General features: G+C 47.3%; 1 protein-coding gene across 2 annotated transcripts in view; it reads left to right on the top strand.

Annotated features, from left to right (window-relative positions):
* Positions 1-24,599, top strand: part of LOC138467528 (zinc finger protein 777-like) — a 453,964-nt gene that overhangs the window by 281,414 nt on the left and 147,951 nt on the right. For both annotated transcript variants that reach the window (XM_069607634.1, XM_069607633.1), the window contains exons 4-5: positions 9,592-9,702; positions 10,924-11,028. In XM_069607634.1, the coding sequence (XP_069463735.1) occupies positions 9,592-9,702; positions 10,924-11,028 (216 nt within the window). The remainder of the gene's footprint in view (positions 1-9,591; positions 9,703-10,923; positions 11,029-24,599) is intronic.

Here is a 24,599-nt window from a genome sequence, read left to right as displayed (position 1 = left end):
ACAATGGGAGGCTAGCAGGATTGGGACGATAGGGTATTTGAGGAATGAAAACAGGTTGCTGGAGTTAGCCGAATTACAGGAGGCCACGAATATACATGAGGGTCAGTACCTGCTAAACAGGACTATGATAAGTACATGAAAAGGTAGGTGGCCGGCTGTTACGGAGGAGACTATAAGGTGCGAAGACACAGAAACACTCACAAACATTTCAAGGGGGGCACGCTATTTCCAGAATCTATGAGGTACTGACTGATTGCGCCTCGAGAGTCCAATTGAAATGCAAATTGAGGTGGGAGGAGGAATTGGGGAGAACGTTTGATGACAAAGAATGGCAAAGAATAGCCTTCTACCACAAAAAGTCTGTAGAAATGCCAGGCTGCAGCTTATCCAACTCTACATTACACATGGGGCATGGGGCGAGTAAGCAGGGTTGTCCCAAATGTAAAGAAGAGAATGCAGGATTGACACATGTTTTGGGAATGTCGGGTGGTGCAGGTATTTTGGAGGGCGGTGGCAAGCAAAGTAGATTTGGGGGTATCACACTAGATATCCAATCCCCAGAAGCATGCATGCTAGGCATGTTTAAGAGAAGCGCTAAGCAGAAATCCCTCGGAAAGATTAAAGCCCTAATTTATATACTAGCCAAACGATGCATAGCCATGCAGTGGAAAGCTACAAAGAGCCAAGTATCGATAGATGGTGGGAAGACCTGAGAAAATGGACATCAGCAGAAATGGGACTGTGGGAAAAAGCACTGGGGAACAAAAACAAGAACTTGGAACAGATATTCTCCAATGGATTGCTCTGACAGTGACATTGTTTAATCAAAATGAGAGTGATGGAGCTACCCAAGGCCCGCAAGTCGGAACCGGGGAAAGTGTGGTAGAACAACAATAAAGTATAAGTATGTACAGGCAGTTAAAGGGGGAAGAGGTGGAGGGACGTTATAAGGGGAACATTAGAAAGCAGATTTGAAGTATATGATTATTACCATTATTGTTTGTTACCTTTGTTATTGTTGTATGGAAAAACTAATAAAAATAAAAAAAATGTAAAAAAAAACTTTGCCTGTGGTAACATAGAGTGGTGCCACATGCCCAGCCAGGCCCCGACAGGAGCCTTAGAAGAGAGGCCTTGGTGAGGGGGGGTGGCATTCGCTTGCCGGCTTCTTGATTAGCCAAGTTGATGGTGGCACAGGCCAATCAAAAGCAGCATCAGGCTGCATCAGGTAGAGGTGTACTGCTCCTTAATCAGGTGGCCATTTTGGAAAGTCCGAAATTCAATAGATCGTAAATGGCCTTGTCAAGGCAAGAAATGAAAAAAGCAGCGCACTCTCGCTGTTTAAGTGTGAGAAAGATAACAATTGCAAATTGCAATGGAGAGCTCTCAATTCAACATATTTTTGCTGCTTGAGTGGGGCCTACCTGGTGAATAATGACGGCTTCTGAACCGATTCACACAGGAGCCTCGTCGTGCTGGGCGAAGCCGTCTGCAGCCGCGGAGATGATCATGCGGTTTCTGGAAGCGAGGTGGAATGCAGGTGGTACTGCTTTGCGAGTGTGTGTGAAAAAGCAGCAAATGTGTTTAGGAGAATGGGTGTAGGGAGTGAAAGGTGTGGGGAGTAGTAGTAATAGTAATGTGTAGGATGGAGTAGTAATGTGTAGGAGGGGGGGTAGGGTGTAGAACGAAGTAGTGTGTCGAAGGTAGTAGTAGTGTGGTGGAGGGAGTATTAGCATGAAAGGATGGAGGAAAAGCATAGAAGGCATAGGATCCACTGGAGGGAGAGAGGGGGTGGATGCCAGGAATAACAAAGGCGTGCAGAATTTAAAGGAGGAAAGTAGAGACCAGAACATCAATAAGTGAGAAGGCGAGGATTATGTGGATGTGAAAGGAAGAAGCCTGAATCAAACAAGGGGGCCTGCTGTTATATTCTCCCTTGGGGCTATTCCTGATAACTTCTTGAGTGATGGAGGCAGGAGTCAAGGAAAGACAGGCACTCGTTCCAGTGTTGGTTGTGTGGTCTTTACTCTCAAACTGTCAAGGTACAAGCTGGGAGTACAGAGATACCGGTGCCCACCACCCAGGCTGCAGTTACCTCAGGCTCTCTAATCAACTGACACAGATGGAACTCCCATCTCAGAAGATGCTACCTAAAGTTCCATGCATGACATCAGCCATGACCAACAGCACATTCACTCACCACTACACCTGCAAGGCACAATCCAATATCCCTGTTTAGTAAACTAACCTATGTGGGGTCAGTCTAGGGAGTATAAGTCAAAACCTAGAAAGTAGGTTTCAATATTCGGTACATACTAACCTCCGGAGAAGGGACGGCTGGGCTAGGGAGGATTGGTGCTTTCTAGAGATAGAGGAAAGTCCATAGGGCCCTGAAAGATCAAATAGAAACCCTTGAATCGTCTCTTTGACTCAGTATTTCTTGAGCCACCTGTGGCAATACTGTGTCTATTTGAAAGTACGAATTTAAGCTGGTTTTACTTCGCGCAATACTTATATTAAAAGTATATATATCTCAATCTCCCCAACAGTAGTTCCAGTGATCAATCCCATTTCCTTGCCAATGTAAATTCAGTCTCGTTTTCGCAAAATAGCCCCATGGCTTTCATGATTCAGTACCACTGTGTGGAGTTTGATGTCACTCAGGACTCCACAATGAGCACTTAATTCCAAGTGCGAGGAAATTTACAGGTATAGAAACCTTTGCATAATGTGACCAGCCTCGCTGCTCCCAGTTGGAGATCATTAAGAAACCACCCACCTGGCATGCGTTACTCCTTTTTCATAGAGTTGGAAGTCATCAAGCACCTCTGTTCCATGCATTGTTGGATTTATAAAATACCACTCTCAATCTAGAAGGTCCAGCATATCCTCCCTCCCTATCCCCCCCTCAGACACCCCCTGCTCACAATAAGCATATGTTTATTAATCCAAGTCAAATAATGGGATGAACTAGGTGGGTGGTAAGTCTGCACCTCCATGCAGTAAGGCTGTGAATACTTTAATGGAGTATAGTATAGCAAGACTGTGAATTTGGAGTTGTTTAGGGTAGGCAAATAGCAAGGTTTTAAGAGGGACTAGAGAAGCCAGTGTTTCTTCTACCAAGAGAGCAGGTTTTGGACTAACTTCGGGGGCACCCTGTGCTCAGGGATTCTGGAAAACTCCAGTAACCTCCATTTTCAACGAGAATATCTTTTAAGCAACAGCCCCTACTCCCGCCAAATTCACTGTTCAGTGCATGCAGGCCTATTTATGAACACATGTGTAGCTTCATTTCTCCAGTGCATTTCTCTTGCAAGTAAAAGAAAAGTGACCTGGCTAGTGGCTAGCCAAAAGGACACAGTGGCAAAGAGACTGCTTTTAACCCATACTTGGTAACAGAAGGTATAGCCCTATTTATGTGGAAGGAAGTAGAGCTAGAGCAAAATAGAGAACAAAATGGGGGGCTCCAACCACATATCAAATGTTGTATACTCTCTTCTTAACCCCTTAAGTGCCACCGCCGAGCCGGCTCGTCAGTGGTAACCGCTCTAGGTTGCCACCGCCGGCTCGTCGGTTTTGGCACTCTGCTTTTCTCGATCCCTGCAATGCAGGGATCGAGCGAAACTCTAATCCAACCCCCAGGCTATGTGAAGGGGAGGTCCCCTCACATGGCCCAGGGGTTGGATTTCCTTCAATTTCACAACGGCGTGCGTGACGCACGCCGACATGAAATTGAAAGTAAATTCACCCGGTGAAAACAGAAGGTGATTGTTCACCTTACTCTGCCACGATCTCCGGCTGTATTTCAAGCCGGAGATCGAGGCAGGTATTGTTGGAAAGGGGAGATCCTCCCCTTTCCAACGATACCTTGTGTGACGTATTGTTGCCCGCGGATCGGGCGCAGAGCTCGATCCACGGGCAGCAATGCGCACTAGACCACCAGGGATCTGTTTTGGGAGTGGGGGGGGCTGCTTACTAGGTAAGCGGCCCCCTCTCCCCCAAACCCCCAAAGCATGGCGCCACGGCTGTGGAGACCCCTGGGGGCAGAGATCATCTGCCCCCGGGGTGAAAATAAAAAATAAAAATAAAAATTCGAAGGGAGGTGGGAGGGATTTGGGGCCCTGGGGCCCACTAGACCAGCATGGATTGTAGAACAAAATGGTGTCTTTGGAAAGGGGAGATTCTCCCCTTTCCAAAGACACCATTTTAGAAGCATTGCTGGTCACGGATCGGCGCAGAGCGCTCGATACGTGACCAGCAATGACCACTAGATACCAGGGATTCGTTTGTGACATGGGGGGTGAGGTGGGCTTCTTACAGTAAGCAGCCCTCTCCCCCCCCCCCGGCGCCCAAAGCATGGGGGCACATATCTAATAAACCCTGGGGGCAGATGGCTGATCATCTGCCCCCAGGGAAGGGGAAGAAAAAAAAAATAATTTGTAGGGAGGTGGGAGAGGGTTTAGGGCCCTGGGGCCCACTAGAGCACCACAGATTTTAGAAAAAATGGTGTCGTTGGAAAGGGGAGAGTCTCCCCTTTCCAAAGTCACCATATTTGAAGCATTGCTGGTCACGGATCAGCGCAGAGTGCTCGATCCGTGACCAGAAATGCCCACTGGACCACCAGGGATAGGTTTGTGAGGTGGGGTGGTGGGGGGGCTGCTTACAGTAAGCAACCCCCCCGGTCCCCAAAGCATGGGGGCATATATCTAATAAACCCTGGGGGCAGATGGCTGATCATCTGCCCCCAGGGAAGGGGGCAAAAAAAAAAAGACAAATTTGGAAGGGAGGTGGGAGGGGGTTTGGGGCTCTGGGGCCCACTAGACCACCATGGATTTTTTAAAAAATGGTGCCTTTGGAAAGGGGAGATTGTCCCCTTTCCAAAGACACCATTTTTGACGCATTGCTGGTCACGGATCGGCGCAGAGTGCTCGATCCGTGACCAGCAATGGCCACTGGACCATCAGGGTTACGTTTGTGAAATGGGGGGGTGGGTGGACTGCTTACAGTAAGCAGCCCTCTCCCGCCTGCCCCCAAAGCATGGGGGCACATATCTAATAAACCCTGGGGGCAGATGGCTGAAATAAAAATAAAATAAGGGACTTTTGGGTGGGAGGGGGGGGGGCCACTAGCCACCAGGGATTTATTTTACAGAAAAGGGGGGTGGGCCTCTCCCCCTCACCCCAAGGGGAAATGGGGGCACCGCTTGTAGCCCTCCGTGGGGCAGATATCTGGTCTTAGGAAGGGGCATCTGACCCCAGGGAGGGCTGCATGAGATGCCCCCCTCTTATCTGCCCCCAGGGAGGGCTGAATGAGATGCCCTCCCCTGCATTTGTTGTGGGGGGTAGAGGGTCACCCCCCATTACATTAGAAAATTACCTGGCGGTTTAGGGTGCCCCTCAGCCTGCCCTAAAGTGTAGTGTACCATTTTCCATTTTTCTCTTGGTTTATAAAACTTGCCTTGGCGCAGAGGGGCACATTGGTGTGCCAATCTGGCGCCAGGGTGCCCAAACCTTACTGCCCCACCCACCAGGGGGCCTGTCCCACCATCTTTGGGGGCTCTCTCCCCCCTCATACCAAATGGGTGGCGGGGGCACCTCATGCAAGCCTCCCTGGGCCTCCTACAAACGGCTGCGTGAGGTATACCGCCCCTCCATTTGGGGTGGGGGGAGAGGGCCCCAAAAAATGGTGAGACAGGCCCCCCCAGTGGGTGGGGCAGTAAGGTTAGTGAAAAGTGAAAATGGTGCAACGCTTTTTAGGGGGGGCTGTGGGACACCCCAAAGGGTCGGGGAATTTTGTAACGGGATGCAGCGTTGCCCCCCACACCCACCACCCACAATGGAGTGGGTGCCATGTCATGCAGGCCTCCCTGGGACCAGATATCTGCTCCTAGGAACGGACGCCTGAGCGCAGGGAGGAGTACAGGACAGCCTCCCCCTTATCTTTCCCTGGGGAGGGCTACATGAGATGGGGCGCCCCTCCAATTGCGGTGGGGGATGGAGAGGTGCACCCCCCTTCACATTAGAAAATTCCACAGCGGTGTAGGGGGCCTCTGTGGATTCCCACGGGTGTCCTCTTTTCGGAAATGCATGGGGTTCCCTGTTTTTCTTGGTGGCTTGGACACCCGAGGCCCATATCTGTATGTTGAGCTTGTCTGGAGAAAGTGTCAAATTCAGGTGTGGAAACAGACTTGGGGTTACCTGTGTTTTAGGCTTTCCCCTTGGCGTCCAGGTAGGTGCACCCAGACATGTGAGGTATCGTTTTCTTCGGGACACCTGTGGGAATGCGGGACGGTTGGCCATGTGTTGTTGGCGGCGTGTTTCGATGGGTGAGCCGAGTGAAATGTGCGGAAAATGCATTTTTTTTCCACATTTTGGACTTTGCGGGAGTGTCTGGGTTTTACATTCTGGGCCGATTTGGGCAAATTATACCTCTGCGGATTCCCACGGGTGTCCTCTTTTCGGAAATGCATGGGGTTCCCTGTTTTCCTTGGTGGCTTGGACACCCGAGGCCCATATCTGTATGTTGCGCTTGTCTTGAGAAAGTGTCAAATTCAGATGTGGAAACAGACTTGGGGTTACCTGTGTTTTAGGCTTTCCCCTTGGCGCCCAGGTAGGTGCACCCACACATGTGAGGTACCATTTTGATCAGGACACCTGTGGAAACGCGGGATGGTAGGCCATGTGTTGTTGGCGGTGTATTTTGATGGGTGAGCCGAGTGAAATGTGCGTAAAATGTGTTTTTTTTCCCCACATTTCGGACCTTGTGGGGGTGTCTGGGTAATAAAATCTGGGCCGATTTGCACAAATCATACCTCTGCGGATTCCCACAGATGTCCTCTTTTCGGAAATGCATGGGGTTCCATTTTTTCCTTAGTGGCTTGGACACCCGAGGCCCATATCTGTATGTTGCGCTTGTTTGGAGAAATTGTCAAATTCAGGTGTGGAAACAGACTTGGGGTTATCTGTGTTTTAGGCTTTCCCCTTGGTGCCCAGGTAGGTGCACCCACACATGTGAGGTACTGTTTTCATCAGGACACGTGTGGGACCGCGGGGAGGTAGGCCATGTGTTGTTGGCGGTGTGTTTCGGTGGGTGGCCAGAGCAAAATGTCTGAGAATTGTCTTCATTTCCAGCCAATTTCAGAGACATTTCCCTGTGTCCACTCACCGAAACACGTTGCCAACAACAGATGTCATACCTTCTTGCGTTCCCACAGGTGTCCCGACGAAAAAGGTACCTCACATGTGTGAGTGCACCTACCGGGGGGGCAAAAGGAAAAGGGTAACCCATTGGTAACCCCAAGCCTTTCGGTACATCCCATTTTGTTCATGTGGGCAACCTACAGATTTGGGCCTATGGTGTAGAAGCCAGCAAGGAAAACAGGCAACCCCATGCATTTCCCAAAAGAGGACACCCGTGGGAATCCACAGAGGTCTGCCTTGCGCAAATTGCCCCAGTTTTTATTAGCCACAATCCCCGACAAAATGTGATATTTGGTGGGGAAAAAACACAATGTTCACTTTGTCTGGGGTTCTGGGTAATAAATCCTGGGCCACTTCGTGCGAATCATACCTCTGCGGATTCCCACGGGTGTCCTCTTTTTGGAAATGCATGGGTTCCCTGTTTTCCTTGGTGGCTTGGACACCCGAGGCCCATATCTATATGTTGCGCTTGTCTGGAGAAAGTGTCAAATTCAGGTGTCGAAACAGACTTGGGGTTACCTGTGTTTTAGGCTTTCCCCTTGGTGCCCAGGTAGGTGCACCCACACATGTGAGGTACCATTTTCATCAGGACACCTGTGGGAACGCAGGACAGTAGGCCATGTGTTCTTGGCGGCGTGTTTCGATGGGTGAGCCGAGTGAAATGTGCGGAAAATGCGTTTTTTTCCCCACATTTCGGACTTTGCGGGGGTGTCTGGGTAATACATTCTGGGCCGATGTGCGCAAATCATACCTTGGCGGATTCCCACGGGCGTCCTCTTTTCAGAAATGCATGGAGTTCCCTATTTTCCTTGGTGGCTTGGACACCCGAGGCCCATATCTGTGTTTTAGGCTTTCCCCTTGGCTCCCAGGTAGGTGCACCCACACATGTGAGGTACCATTTTCATCGGCACACCTGTGGGAATGCGGGAAGGTATAACATTTGTTGTGTTTGTGTGTATTTCATAACGTTTTGACCCATTTGCTGGTGCCCTTTGTCACACAACCCTTTCATTTCCCAAATATGACCTACATTTAGTCGCTGCTTTAGGCACCATGCACTTTTGTAACCTGCACAAGTCACCTACCCTTGAAAAGGTCTGCCTGTGCTCTTTCAAAAAATGTGTGCTTGCCGTTCCTCACCACATTGGTTTTCCCGATTTACACATGCAAAGTGCATCTGTTCAGGCCGTGAGCGTAAAACTCCTGTGTACCATGGCTCAGTGTTTGGCTTGTGGTATTGCTTGTTTTGTAAAACACTACAAAAAATGTGTGCTTACCTAACTGCATGAGTCGGTGGAATGTAGTGGTGCATTGCTTTTCTCAAAATTCATAGAAGCCATTGCCGTACCAAGCCAACCATGTCCAACACATACCTTTTTTTCAGTCATTTTCCCGCTTTTCCCCCAATCTCTGGCATTTTCCCCTACCTAGTGTTTGCCTGACCTACGCAAATCACCCCTTCATAAACTTGAAATTTACATTTCAGAAATATATGCCTTTCTGTCCTCCAATTCGGCTTTCCTACCCTTTTCTCCCATTCCGTCCATGCATGTCGAATTGGCAAAAATGTCCAAAATCGCCTACCTCTCACAAAACAGTTGATAACCACATCAAAATAATTTCTTTTCGTTTCCACTCAATCTGTTCTTGAAAGCTAGGAAATTGGGGAACTCAGCACAGCAAACCATTTGTTCCTAGCTCTTACAAGGAAAAAACCACAGGCTTCTTTGTACATCATTTTATTGCCATTTCTTTTAAAAAAAACACATTTTCCCCCTTTTTGGTTATTTTCTCTCACCCCCCTACAGCAACCTAGGATTCCTGGGTGGCGTTACGACCGCCTACATGTGGGGAAAAAAAGGAGCCAAATTTGGCCGAGATATCTCATGTAACAAAAAAGTTACAAGCCATTGAATGGCCACATACCGAAATCACCAAAAAAGGCCCTGGCACTGGGGAGAAATACCCATGGCACTTAAAGGGTTAATTAGAGTATTTACTGTGCTGTATCAGTTGTCATTTGAGAATTAGTGCTTCAAAAGTAAACCACTATTCTTTCTGGGCACGAAAGTGGTGTCTCAAGATGTGTGTATGGAATCTAGTTCCAGAGTAAAATAACCCTATTACTGGATACTTAGCTTACTTTTGAAGCACTAATTCTCAAATGACAACTGATACAGCACAGTAAATACTCTAATTAAGAAGAGAGTATACTACATTTGATATGTGGTTGGAGCCCCCCATTTTGTTCTCTATTTAACCCATACTTGGCATCGTCTTATGTTATCCGAGAGACAGGAGAGAGCGAGCAGGGTCGGTCGTGAAATATGACAGCACTAAATAATTCCCTAAATTCGTTGCACCTCATTAATGTCTCTCTGTTTAAAATTAGGTACTTCTACGAATCCTGTTGCATTGTCTGGGATACACAGAGAGAAAAACCTACATGTGGCAAAACCTCTGGACTCAGAAGTGGAAGAAAGGAATGATAGTCTCAGTACAGGTACAGTAAAAAGAGGGATTAATGAGCTCTTCTGATTCATGATAACTTAATGGGTTCCTCATTACACCTGCTATTCCTAAACGAAAGACATTCTCATAACTCTAAAAGTAAAGTTAAAAAAAGGGCTGCCGATTGGTGGGCCGGTTTGGGACTATACCTCGTTTCTAATACTTAGCTTTGAAATTATCCTGTATGTCTGTATAGATGAGAATGAAAGAGATGTTCTAATAACGTTTGTAAAGAATAAACTTCTACTAGATTTCATGTGATGAAAAATATTTTTAAGTAACTCACTATGGGTCAATTTATAATCCATGGAGCGGTAAAGTAAGGCATAAAACTAAGCAATTCATGTCCTGATCTATAACTCCAGGAGATTTTTTTCTTTTTGAGGAGAGTTGTGGCATGAAGCGCAATTATGTTTTTGCGGTGCTTTCCTGCTCCTTTGCCAAAGAGCACGTGGTTTAACGCAAGTAGGTACTTTCATTCAGGTGTTAGTCTACTGAATTCCTGTGGAATTCACCTGCAATTAGCACCTGCTAAAAGCGGGCGGATTGCATAGAAATTATTTGTAAATGCTGTCTGAAAACCATAATTTGCGGACCGCAGTTAATTTTTTTTTTTTACTTAACAGAGTTAAAGCAAGGAGTGAAGGCTATTTCGCCCGTTTTTACTTTTTACTTTTACACTCCATTTGGCAAAAGTTGAACATTGTATGCATGGGAGCCACAGCACATGCAATTTGAACTTTAAATAAAATGACTGCCTTTGATGTATGAAAAAGCTTCATTCATGAATTTGTGGAACCTAAATAATAACTACATCGAAATAGCCCCATCGAACATATACACTTCACAAGAGAAGTAATGGGCCCCAAAATCTGGATGTGAACGAATATGCCTCAGAGATTATCAAAAGGCTCACACGTCAGGTGCCAACTGCTTAATTACAGACAGTCACCCACGTTAGTTCTACACTCTGTTTCCCCATATGATAACAATGCACCCACAATCCCACCTTTTGTACAGTGCTACTTTGCCACACAGCTAGGTTTGGGAAGAGGAGACCAGAGTTCAGGCACTTTGATAATGTATCTTCATCATTAAGGTTAACATTCATGTAAAAGTGTTATCTTCTCTGAGGAATAATGTTGGTTTGAACCTGCATTTTCTGAAAGCCTAATATGTGCAAGATAATAACTATTTTTGTTTTATTCTATAGGATTTTCATATCTCAACCCTGACAATGGTTTGAGGAATGGCGCAGAGTCCAGAGCAGATATAATGGATCACAGTGGTACAGGTGAAGAAAGCAGCACCAGCTCAAGTGAGTTACATATCAACCTGCAATCTTACTCTGGTCCCTTATCCACTAGTTATTGCTAAGATCACATGCTGTGCATAGGCCGACATCTAGTGGAAGCTGCAGAGTATTACAGTTGTTGTTTCAAAACTCGAAAAAGGGACATCGACAGGGCGTCCCAGTAATACTATCCCTAGTGTGATGTCCACTGTACCCATGATCCCTCACGCGTCGAGGTCCCTCAGATTGTTTTTTTCCGCCATTCTAGACGGACGCGTGTAGCGGAGTTCCTCTTTCGGCGTAAAGCCATTGACTTATTCTTTCTATCCTTTATTTCACCGACCATCGAAATATCGCACTGGTGAAGACAAAGAGACTGCCCGTCAAAAGACTACCGCGAAAGACTGTTCGGCCTTGGAAGGCCGCCCCGGGCCTCGGCCCATACAGTAGGGAGAGGTCATTCTAGGATGTATATGCCCCTTTTGTTACACTACTTTCACCCAGCTGCCATATTTTGTAGTTATAGACAAGACCCCCTTTAAATTCTGCCCCAAGTGCAATACAACATTTCCGTGGGTCGATAAGCATTTAGTCTGTAACTTGTGTCTCCCAAGAGACAACGTTGAGGCTTCTTGTCGAGCGTGTAGGCTCTTCAAGTCCAAGACTTTAAAGGACCGATCGACAAAACGCTGGGCCCACTACGCCAGGTAACTCGAGGCCATGGAGGTAGAAGGTGCTTTCAGTGATGGCAGCAACGCCGCCGTTTCGGACGGCGAGGGTTACGGGGTAGCTTTGGCTACCCAAGCGCAGGCCCCCGACCACGGAGGACAGGCCGGCGGCCCTGTTGTGGGGACAACACCCTGCGGCGGAAGCGCTACAATTCCATCCACCACTAAACACATAATCCCAGGTCGGGACTCGACACATGGGTCGAGCGGCCGACAATGCACCACACCCAGTTGAAATGTCCGTTGAGTCCCTGTCCTCTGCGCACTCTTGAGATCGCCGCATGACAGGACCCTACCGTCGAAAGACGACGCAAAGGGTCACGTGTAAAACTCCCACCAAGGGACGATCGTCCACAGACGAGGCCACGGCCCTACCTGTACCTCTGTGTCAGGTCAGGCATCGGACCCCAAACAGTCAGATAAACATAGCTCGGGCGCCAAGAGGGGGATAAAGAGCACAGAAAGAAGTCCTCAAAGACCCCTCATAGAGATAAGAGCCCTCATAGGGATAAAACCCCTCATAAAGATAAACCTTTAGAGACTAGGCCTAAACAGTCTGGGGTAATTCCTCCCACAGGTGAAGATTTGGCACTTCCTTCCCAACCCTTGGTCATCCCAAGTTCGGCACAGTGGTCAGCACAAGACATAGACAGAGTCATGAGGAGAATGTCCTTTATGGCCAATTTCTATGAAAAGGACCCTGCCTAGTTCGAGTTTCCACTCCACCCCCCCTCACTACTGCTCTATCTGGGTCACAAATCTCTGCTCAACCTTCTCAACCCCCTACTAAAAGGTCTTGTTCCGAAATTCCAGTCTGTAGCACAGTCATAAAACTCTATGACCCAGACTCCGAACATGAGGACCGCTCTATTTTAGTGGCAACAGATCCTTATTATGGGGACGATGGAGACCAAGAGGCTGACCCAGGCGCCAATATGTATCCTATGGACTCACCTATTTATCAGGAACCCCGATCACTGATTCCCCAATTGACAACCAGCACCTTCTAAATGAGGTGCTAGCCAAGGCGGCAGAGTACTTTCAAATAGAGACCCAGGAGGTACAAGAGGATAAGGATTTTGTAGAACAAATCCTTGGGGACAAGAAGACTGTGGCGCAATTTATTCCTCTCCTCGAGTCAATACAGTGCAAAATACAGCCGTTGTTAGAGACCCCTAACCTCACACGGGCTGTAAACCCCTGTATAGAGAATCTATGTAAACATGCGACTTCAGACCCTCTGTACATTAGAGGTCAACTGAAGCCTGACTCGTTAGTAGTAACTACAACTAGGAAAAGAGCGGGCACCCCCCTTTCTTCATCTGAGGCTCTGCCGGACAAGGAAAGCAAGAAGCTTTTTACTATGGGCAGAAAGCTCGCCTCCTCTGCGGCTTACCAAAACAGAATTGCAAACAACGCAACCCTCTTGGCCAGTTACAACTGCCACAAATCGGAGGAAGTGTCAGCCTTACTGTCGTCTGCCCAGGAACCATTGAAGTCCCAGCTAGCTCAGGTGGCCGCAGACTGCAGATCAGTGTCAAGCTGCTTACTTAAAACCAACCTTGATGCTGCGGACAACGCCGGAAGGATTATTGCACAGGGTACCGTTATTAAACATCACACGTGGCTGAGGCAATCGGGGTTTAAACCGGAGACGCAGGCTACCCTGATAAACACGCCTATCAAACCCAATGTGCTCTTCTGCAAGGCCGTCGAGGACGCTCTTAAGACAGCCAAAGAAGAGTATGACACACTTAAATCTTTGGGGCAACTCACCAACAAGCCACCCGGCCAGAGGGGTAATGGCAATTTTCGCCATTTTTGCAGCCAAAGTTCACAACGGGGGTCAAATTAAAATCAAAGCCAAGGGGCGCCATGGGGAAATAATCAAGGTCAGTCCTCCCAAAATTATCCTAGAGGACCGCGTAGATCCCGAGCTTGTGGCAGGGGCAACTCCTCTCGAGGGGGTACCCCTCCACAAAAGCAGCGACTATCCAGTTTAGGTGTCCTCCCATGCCTCTCCAGTAGGATGGCGTATTTCCAGCTTCACCCACGCATGGGAGCGTATCACTTCAGACAGATGGGTGCTGTCCACAGTAGCAGGCAGATACTGTATAGAACTCCTCCAACTACCCCAGAACCACCCCCCACGGCAGAAGATCCATTTAAAGGAACACCAGCGTATCCTCCTCGAGGAAGTCGCCACACTTCTACTAAAGGACGCTATCGAAATTGTCCCAGCCAACCAGGTAAACAAGGGTATTTATTCAACCTACTTCCATGTGCCAAAGAAAGACCTGACCATGCGCCCAGTATTAGATTTGCAGCCTGCAAATAAATATGTAAAGCCACGAAAGTTCTGCATGACTACGCTACAAGAGGTAATCCCTCTACTAAAAAAGGGGGATTACATGGCAACACTGGATATGGAAATGCCTATTTGCATATTTCAATATTCCCAGCGCACAGATCATTCTTGCATTTCAAGATAGCGAACCAGGACTACCAATTCAAAGTGCTACCCTTCGGGATAACATCTGCTCCAAGGGTATTCACAAAGCTACTGCCTGTGGTGGCAGCACACCTGCACAGGGAGTCAATCCCAGTGTACCCTTACCTGGACGACTGACTCATTACAGGGGAGTCCCCCCTAATTTGCATGTAAAACATTCAAAAGACTATCATCCTTCTCTTTCAATTTGGCTTCTCAATCAACGAGAAAAAGTAAAGCCTAGTGCCAAGCACAACCAAACAGTTCCTAGGAGCTGTCTTAAATACACAAGAGGGGTTGGTCTTTCCGTCAGAGGAAAGAGTCCAAAATATGTTGTTTCAAATACCACATTATCAAGCCGGCCGCCAGATAAAAGTGCGCAAAGCGATGTGCTTGCTAGGCATGATGGCATCTTGCATTTACCTAGTTCCACAAGCGCGCCTGCACATGCGACCCATGCAGGAATGGTTGGCGAAACAATGGTCTCAGGCTAGCGGTCAGTGAGACGATCTAGTGGTTGTTTCGCCAACACTAGTACAAAATCTTCGCTGGTGGGCGAGAGAATATCTACTGAAGGAGAAACCCTTCTATGATCCAGATATACAGGCAATTATCATGACGGACGCCTTTCCTGCTGGGTCGGGGGCCACTACCTTCACCACACAGCTCAGGGTCTGTGGTCTCGCGCGGCAGCTCAGAACCACATCAATCTTCTAGAAATTCTGGCAGTATTCAAGGCCCTTCAGGCATTCGAATCCCACTTAATGAGCCAATCTGTGCAGGTCTTGACAGACAGCACTACAGCAATGTTGTACATAAACAAACAGGGGGGCAAACGTTCTCCAAATCTGTCCAGACTTGCACAGCTAATTTGGAAATGGGCACTCAAACTGAAAATATTCCTATCGTCACAGCACGTTCCAGGGGAATGCCACTCTCTTGCAAACTCATTGAGCAGAGATTCCATACCAGAAGAACACGAGTGGCAACTTCACGCAGAGGTCGTAGAACACCTCTTCTCTCAATGGAGTTTCCCCGCAATAGACTTGTTCGCTACAAGCGAAAACAAGCAATGCCCACACTTCGCGTCCAGATTCCCCCAGCCAGGCTCCAAGGGGGACGCCCTATAGATGAACTGGTCAGGAAAATTTGCATACACTTTTCCCCCCAAACACCTCTCATGAGGAAAGTGGTGAACAAGATCCACAAGGAACAGATGACGCTCATCCTACTTGCTCCTATGTGTGCAAGACAACCCTGAGATCCACATCTGCGCAAACTGGCGATGTGAGATCCCATCAAACTCCCATGCCCGCACAATCTGCTCACCCAGCACGGGGGACTAACAGTGCACCCTCAACCTCACTCGATGAACTTGGCAGCATGGCTCCTGAAGTCGTAGAGTTTGGACATCTTAATCTGCCACAGAGATGTATTGATATCTTGAAGGAATCAAGAAAGCCTAAAACTAGGCACTGTTATGTTGACAAGTGATTTGTAATTTGGTGCCAGACAAAACAGATTAACCCCATAGAATGTACTCCTTCCCACATTCTTACTTATATGCTCCACTTGTTAGATGCTGGGTTAGTATTCAACTCCTTAAAGGTCCACCTGGCGGCTTTGTCAGCATATACCACTTCCCACAATAAAGTCTCATGGTGGAAGGTACCTGTCATCAAGGCATTCATGGAGGGAGTAAAGAGACTCCACCCTCCAATTTCAAACCCGCCACCAGGATGGGATCTCAATGTTGTACTCGCTAAGCTCATGGGACACCCTTTCGAGCCTTTGCAGGACCCGTTCTTTGTTGTACACAAGGACAAGCTGGTTTTACATACTCACCCGAGGTTCTCCCCCAAGTTCATCTGCAAATTTCATGTAAACCAGTCTATTGAGCTACCCGCTTTCTTCCAGGAACCCACCAGCTCATCTGAGGTAAAACTCCACACACTAGATGTGAGAAGAGCGGTCCTCTACTATGTAGACAAGACCAGACCGCTTAAAAAAACAGATCAACTGTTTGTCTCCGTAACACCAGGCATAGAAGGTGACCACATTGATGTCCAGTCAAATGGTCGAAAATAAAAGATGAATGACCATTTGATCGACAGTCAAATGGTCGGGAAAAAAAGGTCGAATTTTTTTATTTATTTATTTATTTTTAGTTTTGGTTGGTTAAAAAATATTTTTAATAAAGAAAACGGGCGGTTGGGGGGGGAACCCCCCCTAAAAAAAAAAAATCGACCATTTTTTTCGACCATTTGACTGTCGATCAAATGGCATTCGATCCTTTGGTTTTCGACCAAATGACTGGTAACCGACCACATTTCAAAAAATACCATCTCTGGGTGGATAGTCAGATGTATACAACTTTGTATATTCCATATCAAATAAGACACTGCTGTTTACACCTAGGGCTCACTCCACAAGAGGTACAGGAGCAACCCTGGCTTTCATCTCAAATGTCCCTCTAGACAGTATTTGCAAAGCAGCTACATGGAGCTCAATACATACTTTTACTCAGCACTACTGCATTGACACTAATGCCAAGACAGATACACAACTGGGACAAGCAATTCTAAGACATCTGTTCTCTCATGAACCTTCTCACATTCCACCTCCTTCTTCTAACACTGCTCGCTAATCTATGCACAACATGTGATCTAAGCAGATTACACAAGCCTCAGAAGGGATACATTACTCGCCGTAATCGTATTTCTGATGCTTGTATCTGCTTAGATTCACATGCACCCACCCTTCCTCCCCTCGGAGAGAAGGCGCATGGATGTTTTGAGCTTGTCTGATACGTATCTGCTTGGATACAACTGTACTCCCACTACACCTCATGCTACCTCATGTCTGAAAAACAACAATCCGAGGGACCTCGACACTTGAGGGATCATGGGTACAGTGGAATCACACCAGGGATAGTATTACTGGCACGCACTGTCGACGTCCCTTTTCGAGAATCAAAAACAACAACTCCGAAGCCTCCACTAGATGTCGGCCTATGCACAGCATGTGAATCTAAGCAGATACAAGCATCAGAAATACGATTACGGTGAGTAATGTATCCCATATATTATATATATATATATATGTATATATATATATATATATATATTGCTGAGGCTTGTGGATCTGCTTAGATCACATGCTATGAATAGGCCGACATCTAGTGGTAACCGCAGAATATTACATTTTATGTTTTCAAAACTCGAAAAGGGACGTCGACAGGGCGTGCCAGTAATACTATCCCTATTGGACATCCACTGTACCCATGGTCCTTCATGCGTCGCAGTCCCTCAGATAGTTTTTTTCCGCCATCATAGTGGGACGCAGGGCGCAGAGTTTCTTCTTCTTGTTGTTGCCATTACTTATACAAAGTTTAAAGTTAGACTTTCTTTCTGTCCTTTCGACGACTGTACACCGTAAGACCTCCAGCAATGGCTTTCGAGGACAAGACCATTCATCGATGACGACGACTCCCGTCTCAACGAGCTTTATCTGCGACTTTGGCACTGTACAGTAGGGAGAGTGGGGGAGGTCATAATCCATCTCACTTAGAGAATGCATAGTCCCATTTACTTCCTTTTATTATGCAAAAACTGCCATCTTTCAATAGTATGGAAAATACACCCTTTAAATTCAGTCCTTCCTGTAACAGGAAGTTCCCTTGGAAGGATTCACACAGAGTGTGTAACTTTTGCCTTACTAGGGATCACTTGGGAAAACAGTACAAGTCCTGCAGACTGTTTCGGCCAAAAACTTTTAAGGACCGGAAAACTAAACGCCGGGCATACCACACCATGCAGGCTGAGGCCGCCATGGACTTCGAGGGAGCCTCCAGGGATGACAACCGTATGGAGTCCCACATGCGAGCCCCTGACTCCAACAGGCAGGCTGGCAGTTCTGCTACGAAGACGACACCCAGTGGCCACACTTAACACATTCCCCATGGCCGACAGTCGACCACGCTGTCGTCAAATAGGCCACACATGGTGTCAAAGGTAAGGTCCGAAAAATCCTTGTCCATAGGGCCATTGCGTTCACGATCACCACATGACAGGCCCCCGAAACAGATGCCAAAGTCCGTTTCCCACACCAGGGGCAAATCAGTAAAGCCCTCGAGGTTCGACCAACATGCGTCGAAAGACGCGTCGACGGTCCTTGATAAAAATTAAAAAATGAGTGAACTGATGTCTCTGACACCCTCCTCAAAGCAAAGACGGTGAAAAACTCCAAATCTTCGACTCCCCTACCGTCAAAATTTCAGGGTTCAAAGGATAGGGAATACTCTGCCAGTAGAGACACCCTTTCAGGGGCAATGTACCACAAACAGCCCCTGGTCCACATCCTTTGCCTGCACCTGTTCCCACAGTGTTGATTTTCTAGATCAACACCCAGAGCAACTTCCCAACCAACGTGGAGCCCCTCAGGGGGAGGCAGCTAACAAGCAGCCCAATGCAAAGACCTAACACAACCTATTACATCTACCTATCGGGATGTCTCTGATGACCTATAATATTATGACACTCAAGGTTCCATACACTGTGCCTCATTAGCAGTCCAAGGGTACATGAGAGATGCAGATGAATACTATGGCAATGATGACGATGATGTATACGTCATCCAATCCACAGCTATTACGGACCAACCAGTGGCTGATTCCCTTGTGGACAACCAGCTGCAATATAATGTTGTTCTTTTAAAGGCTGCAGAGCACTTTAAAATTGATACCCAGGAGGCACAAGTTGATAAAGACTTTGTAGAAGACATCCTCAGGGATAAAAGATCTGAAGCACAGTTCATCCCACTGCTCAAATCTGTCCAAAGGCGCATTCAGCCTTTGCTACTTATCCCAAAGCTGACAAGGGCAGTCAACTCACGCATTGAGAAAATGTTTAGACCAACCCCATCAGACCCATCGACTCTCTAGTAGTGACCACAACAAGGAAAAGAGCGGGCACACCTTTAGCCTCTGCCAAAGCCCCTCCTGACAAGGAGAGCAACAAGATTTACACCCTAGGCAGGAAAGTAGCTTCCTTGACTGCTTACCAAGTGAAAATAGCCAACAACACTACGCTACTGTCGAGTTACAATTGTCACAAGTGGAACGAGATCTCACAGCAAATAGACTCGGCCCCAGAACCCCTTAAGACACAGCTCTTACGGACGGTTGCTGAAGGTAGGCAAGTAGCAAGCTGCATCTTTAAAAACTATCTAGACGCAGAAGACAATGCGGGCGGATTGTTGCAAGGGTACCCTCATCAAAAGCCATGCATGTCTACGTCTATCGGGTTTCAAGCTGGAGACCGAAGCCACCCTTTTGAATATGCCTATGAAGCCCAACGTATTATTTGGTAAAGCGGTAGAGGATGCACTAAAATGTGTTAAGGAGGAATATGACACCCTCCAATCCCTGGGACAACTCACAAACAAACCCTTTGTGCAGAGAGGAGGTTCTAATACATGCTGGTTTAGAGGACAGAACTCCCAGCGTTCCCCCAACTACAACCAGGGCAGGCAGAGATCATCCTGGGATTCCCCACAGGGGCAGTCCTCCCAACAAACAGAAGGTCCAGAAGCAGAGGCAGATCCTCCTCGTCAAGAGGAGGCTCCACCCCACCTAAGCAATGATCACCCGCTACGGGTCCCCTCCCATGCCTCTCCAGTAGGAGGTTGCATTTCTCCTTTTACCAACGCATGGGAGAGGTTCACATCAGACAAGTGGGTACTTTCCACTGTGGCGTGTGGCTATTTCATAGAACTAATAAAAACACCACCCAACCACCCGCCAAGACAAAGACAGACTACACAGGAAGAACTGCCCAACGTGCTAGAAAAGGTCAAGGCACTGCTACTAAAGGACACCATAAAAATCGTCCCGGGTAACCAGTTAAACAAGGGTATCTATTCAGTGTACTTCCTTGTGCCAAAGAAAGACCTAACAATGCACCCTGTCCTAGACCTGCACCCTGCAAACACTTATGTCAAGCCACAAAAATTCTGCATTACAACTCTACAAGAAGTAATCCCACTGCTGAAACAGAGGGACTACATGACAACCTTGGACATGAAAGATGCATACTTTCATATTTCAATGTTCCTAACGCATAGAAGATTCCTGCGCTTCAAAATAGCAAATCGACATTACCAATTCAAGGTGCCACCCTTCGGCATAACGTCTGCTCCAAGGGTATTCACCAAGGTACTAGAGGTAGTGGCGGCGCACCAATGCAGAGAATCTATCCAAGTGTAGCCTTATCTGGACGACTGGCTGATAACAGGGGAATCCCCTCAAATTTACAAGTACAATACCCAAAGAACAATCAATCTTCTGTTCCAATTGGGATTCTCAATCAACCAGAAAAAAATCTAGTATCATTCCAAGCAAAACCAAACAGTTCTTAGGAGCTATCATAAAAACGGAAGAGGGCCTAGTCTTCTCCTCAAAGGAAAGAGTGCAAAACATACTGCTGCAAATATCTCAGTATCTAGCTGGTCGCCAAATAACAATACGGAAAGCAATGCGCTTGCTTGGGAAGATGGCTTCATGCATTTACCTGGTTCCGCACGCACGGTTCCGCATGCGCCCAATGCAGGAGTGGTTAGCGAAACAGTGGTCTCAGGTAAGCAGTCAATGGGACGATCTAGTGGTTGTTTCACTAAACGTAGTTTAAGTGCTACGCTGGTGGACCAAGGAGAATCTGTTAAAGGGAAAACCATTTCACAACCCTACAGTGCAAGAGATTGTTACAACAGACGCATCACTCACCGGGTGGGGAGCCCATTACCTTTACAACACAGCGCATTGCCTGTGGATGCAGATCACAGCCCAGAATCACATAAACCTTTTAGAGCTGCTAGCAGTGCTCAAGGCCCCACAAACCTTTCAAGTGCATCTAACAGGTCAAACAGTACAAGACCTCACAGACTGCACCACTGTCATGCTTTACATAAACAAGTAGGGAGGCACACACTCTCCAAGTCTGTCCATGCTATCCCCAAAAACTTGGAAGTGGGCACTCGAGCAGTACATGTTCCTAGTGTCACAGCACATTCCAGGGGAACTCAATTCTCTAGCAGACTCGCTAAGCAGAGATCCCCTACCCTAAGGTTACGAGTGGCAGCTCAGCAGAAACATTTTAGACACTATCTTTTCCCTCTGGGGCTATCCTCCTTTGGACTTGTTCACCACAAGCCTCAAATACACAATGCCCGGACTTGGAATCCAGGTTTCCCCAACCCAAATCCAAGGGGAATGCCCTGTGGATGAGCTGGTCAGGGAAATTTGCTTACGCTTTTCCCCCAACTCCACTCCTGAGCAAGACAGTACACAAGATGCACCAGGAACAGTTAACTCTAATCTTGGTTGCTCCTGTGTGGGTGAGACAACTGAAGGCAAGTCTCTGAACGCTCGCCCAATTGAGAATACAACCCGCTAGGGAACAAAGGCCCAAGTCGATCTTGTAAGGATAACAAGTTTTAATCTCACAGGCAGATGAGAGCAACAGCAAAGGACTCTGGCGCTAAGAACGTTCTGCCGGAAAGTAGTACAAGCAGAATCTTATAAAGCACAACATCGTCATACATGACGCAATACATAGGGTAAAATCCTGCGCAGCTTGTTGATGTGCGCCTATACAGGATCCTCCTGCCCCATAATAGATGCCAGGCCATTGGTTCCAGCCCGATCCTCTGTCTTCCTTCACGTGGGTGTTGCAATTATCATCTTCTCACGTCGGAGGTCAGAAAACAAACTAATTATTCTCCTACCATACAACTATTTTATCACTCAGACTGTTCACTTCGCATTCCTTAAGACGGGCACAAAGGAGCTTCTGGGAGACTCTAACCTTCATACACCCATTTCACTCACTCCCGCCTGCGCCATCCGGCTTTAAGGTCTCCACCCTCGTTTTGAACTATAATATATCCCTCCAAGCACCTTGCAATATAAATCACACGATTGTTGCTTCATGATGTGCGCTGTCCGTCCGCTTTGAACATCTCAGGACTTGTTACTTTGGGGTTGGTGGTCAAAGGGCACCTGGTGCCATGGAATTCAGAGGTCTTAAGTTCTAGTCGGTTATATGGGCTATAATTCATGGTCGCCTGGGGATGGCCCGGGTCATGCTTTGGCCAGTGTGACATACCATGCACACCAGGCGCCGGTCTGTGATCACGGCCTTGTAGGGAAAATTCCTCTCTAACATCTTTGCAATGAATAGGCATTGTGGCAGTTGGGCTGTCCTCATGGGAGCTCGGACATGGCTGGAGATTTCCCTTGTCTCACAATTTGGGCCTAATGCATGCAATTCTGTATTTACCGCGCAGGCCTTCCCTTCTACCTATGATCACTAATATCTACGCAAAATAGCAATACTTCCCGCGCTTTATGCTGTACTATGTGGATAGACTATATTTGGTTATATTGAAGTAGGGTCCTGTTAAACTGGGAGTTGGTCCTCTCAACATCCCCTTCCCCCATTGGCCCATCATAGTGCTTCGAATGTACCTTGCCTCTAGGGGGGTAGGGCAGTGCTGCCCCCTTCCCAACATTCCCCCTTTCGTTACTTCTACAGTAACAAACTCTGCGCCCCAGCTCCCCTGTCTATGCTTCCACATATGGCTGAGTTCCTTTTATTGGCACCCAGGCCCTACACACTGACCGGAAAACTCTCCCCCCCTGCATGTGTACCCTTCAGGTGAGCAAATCATGTGGATGCACCCCCTCCCCCCATCTCCCTGCCAGGTCCAACCATACCTCTGAGTAATTTTCTGGATCAGGGGGTGGATAAATTATAATGTGGTATAGACGATCAACTTCATCTCTATACCGGATGGGGAGCATTTCATGTTTAGGGCCACCTTGTGAGACATCAGTTTTGTACTTCAATATTTTTTGCTTCACAAGGTACTTTTGGAGCCCCAATTGATACCATCATTCTTGCAAAATTAGCTGCCAAATTGACACAACATTGAAGGGCCAGCTGACAGGTGCAGTAAATAACCAGGATGAACACAATGATGGGCGATCGCTCGGAGCCACAATGGGGCCCAACTAAATGCCCAGGTAAACCAATCACTGTCCTGTACTCCTCCCTCCTACATGCGAATACCCATGTCATGGACAGCTACAATGATGTGAGATAATATGCAGTAAGAATCGCCAAATGTTTTGCAAACCTCACCTTCCATTGCTGCTAACATGTCCAAAACATGGCGATTTTGCATCGTCATAAGTCATAATGCTTGCGGCTCAACCTTGATCACGTTGAACCCATTCTCTGTGTCGTTCGCAAGCTGGGCGAGCTCCTATCTTACGATCTGCAACCATTTGGCATTTTCTGCAGCCTGCATGCTAGGCAAAAGTAAAGATGCAAAAAAGGATTCTGCTGAGCTGAAGAACCTGTATTCTTCTGCTGTTTCTGCAAGCAATGTAGAAGAGTCTTTGGATATGTAATTCGATCTTTTCATTTTCTGTGGTTGCTGGAACTGTGCTTTTCCTGGCAGGATGTGTAGCTCTTGTGTGGGCAACAGGCCCTTAGCTTAATTTATGGCTGTGGGGAGACTAATTGGTTCCTCGGCAGGCAGTGCTCCCCCTTCGGGTGTTCTTCTGGGATTTCTAATAACGCTGAGTGCAATGTGGCCAGTGAAAAATAGCCCCTCCATGATGGTGGGAGGTGCAAGTAAGCTTGTCGGCCACAGACCCAGTAGTAATCCATCATCGCCACTGTCAAGAGAGTCTTATTGCAACGTTTGTTTGAGCCAACAAAAACTAAACCCTTGCTGCGGAAACAAAGTCTATATTCTTCTTCCTTGTGCACTCGCACCGGATTTTCCATTGTTGCAATCCACGTCAGATTTGTGATATGCTCTGTCCAGATTTGCGCACAGAAATTGTCCACTCATACTATCCTTTCCTTGGTATATTTGTATTTGTTTATTATTTATATCGCGCACCAAACCCTGAGGTAACTGGGCTCTTGAAAGACTTAGTGGTTACAAACATGATGAAGAAAAGCAAATTACATTACAGCCAAGTATGGAGATAACGAGAGGGACCCTGGCTACAGATGGGTCAGATGGCAGGAGATAATGTACAATAAGAGAGTAGGAGAGATAATGTACAATAGTGTGAATGACGCGTAGACAGTGAACAATGTATAAATAGGTGGCAGTCAGGTAAGCATAGTACTGAAATCTTAGCGAGGAGTCTTAATGCTCAACCAGTTTTTTATTTTGGCTTTGAAGGAGCGGAAGGAGGGTTCTTGTCTGAGGGGAATGGGGATAGAGTTCCATCGTTTAGCAGCTTGGACTGCGAAGCTGGCTCCTCCGGCTGTTTTTAGATTGAATCTTGGTACCAC

Source organism: Ambystoma mexicanum, chromosome 4q (genome assembly GCF_040938575.1).
Source record: "Ambystoma mexicanum isolate Mex_15411 chromosome 4q, UKY_AmexF1_1, whole genome shotgun sequence".
Classification (NCBI taxonomy): Eukaryota; Metazoa; Chordata; class Amphibia; order Caudata; family Ambystomatidae; genus Ambystoma; species Ambystoma mexicanum.
This window is presented reverse-complemented; position numbering and strand designations above follow the sequence as displayed.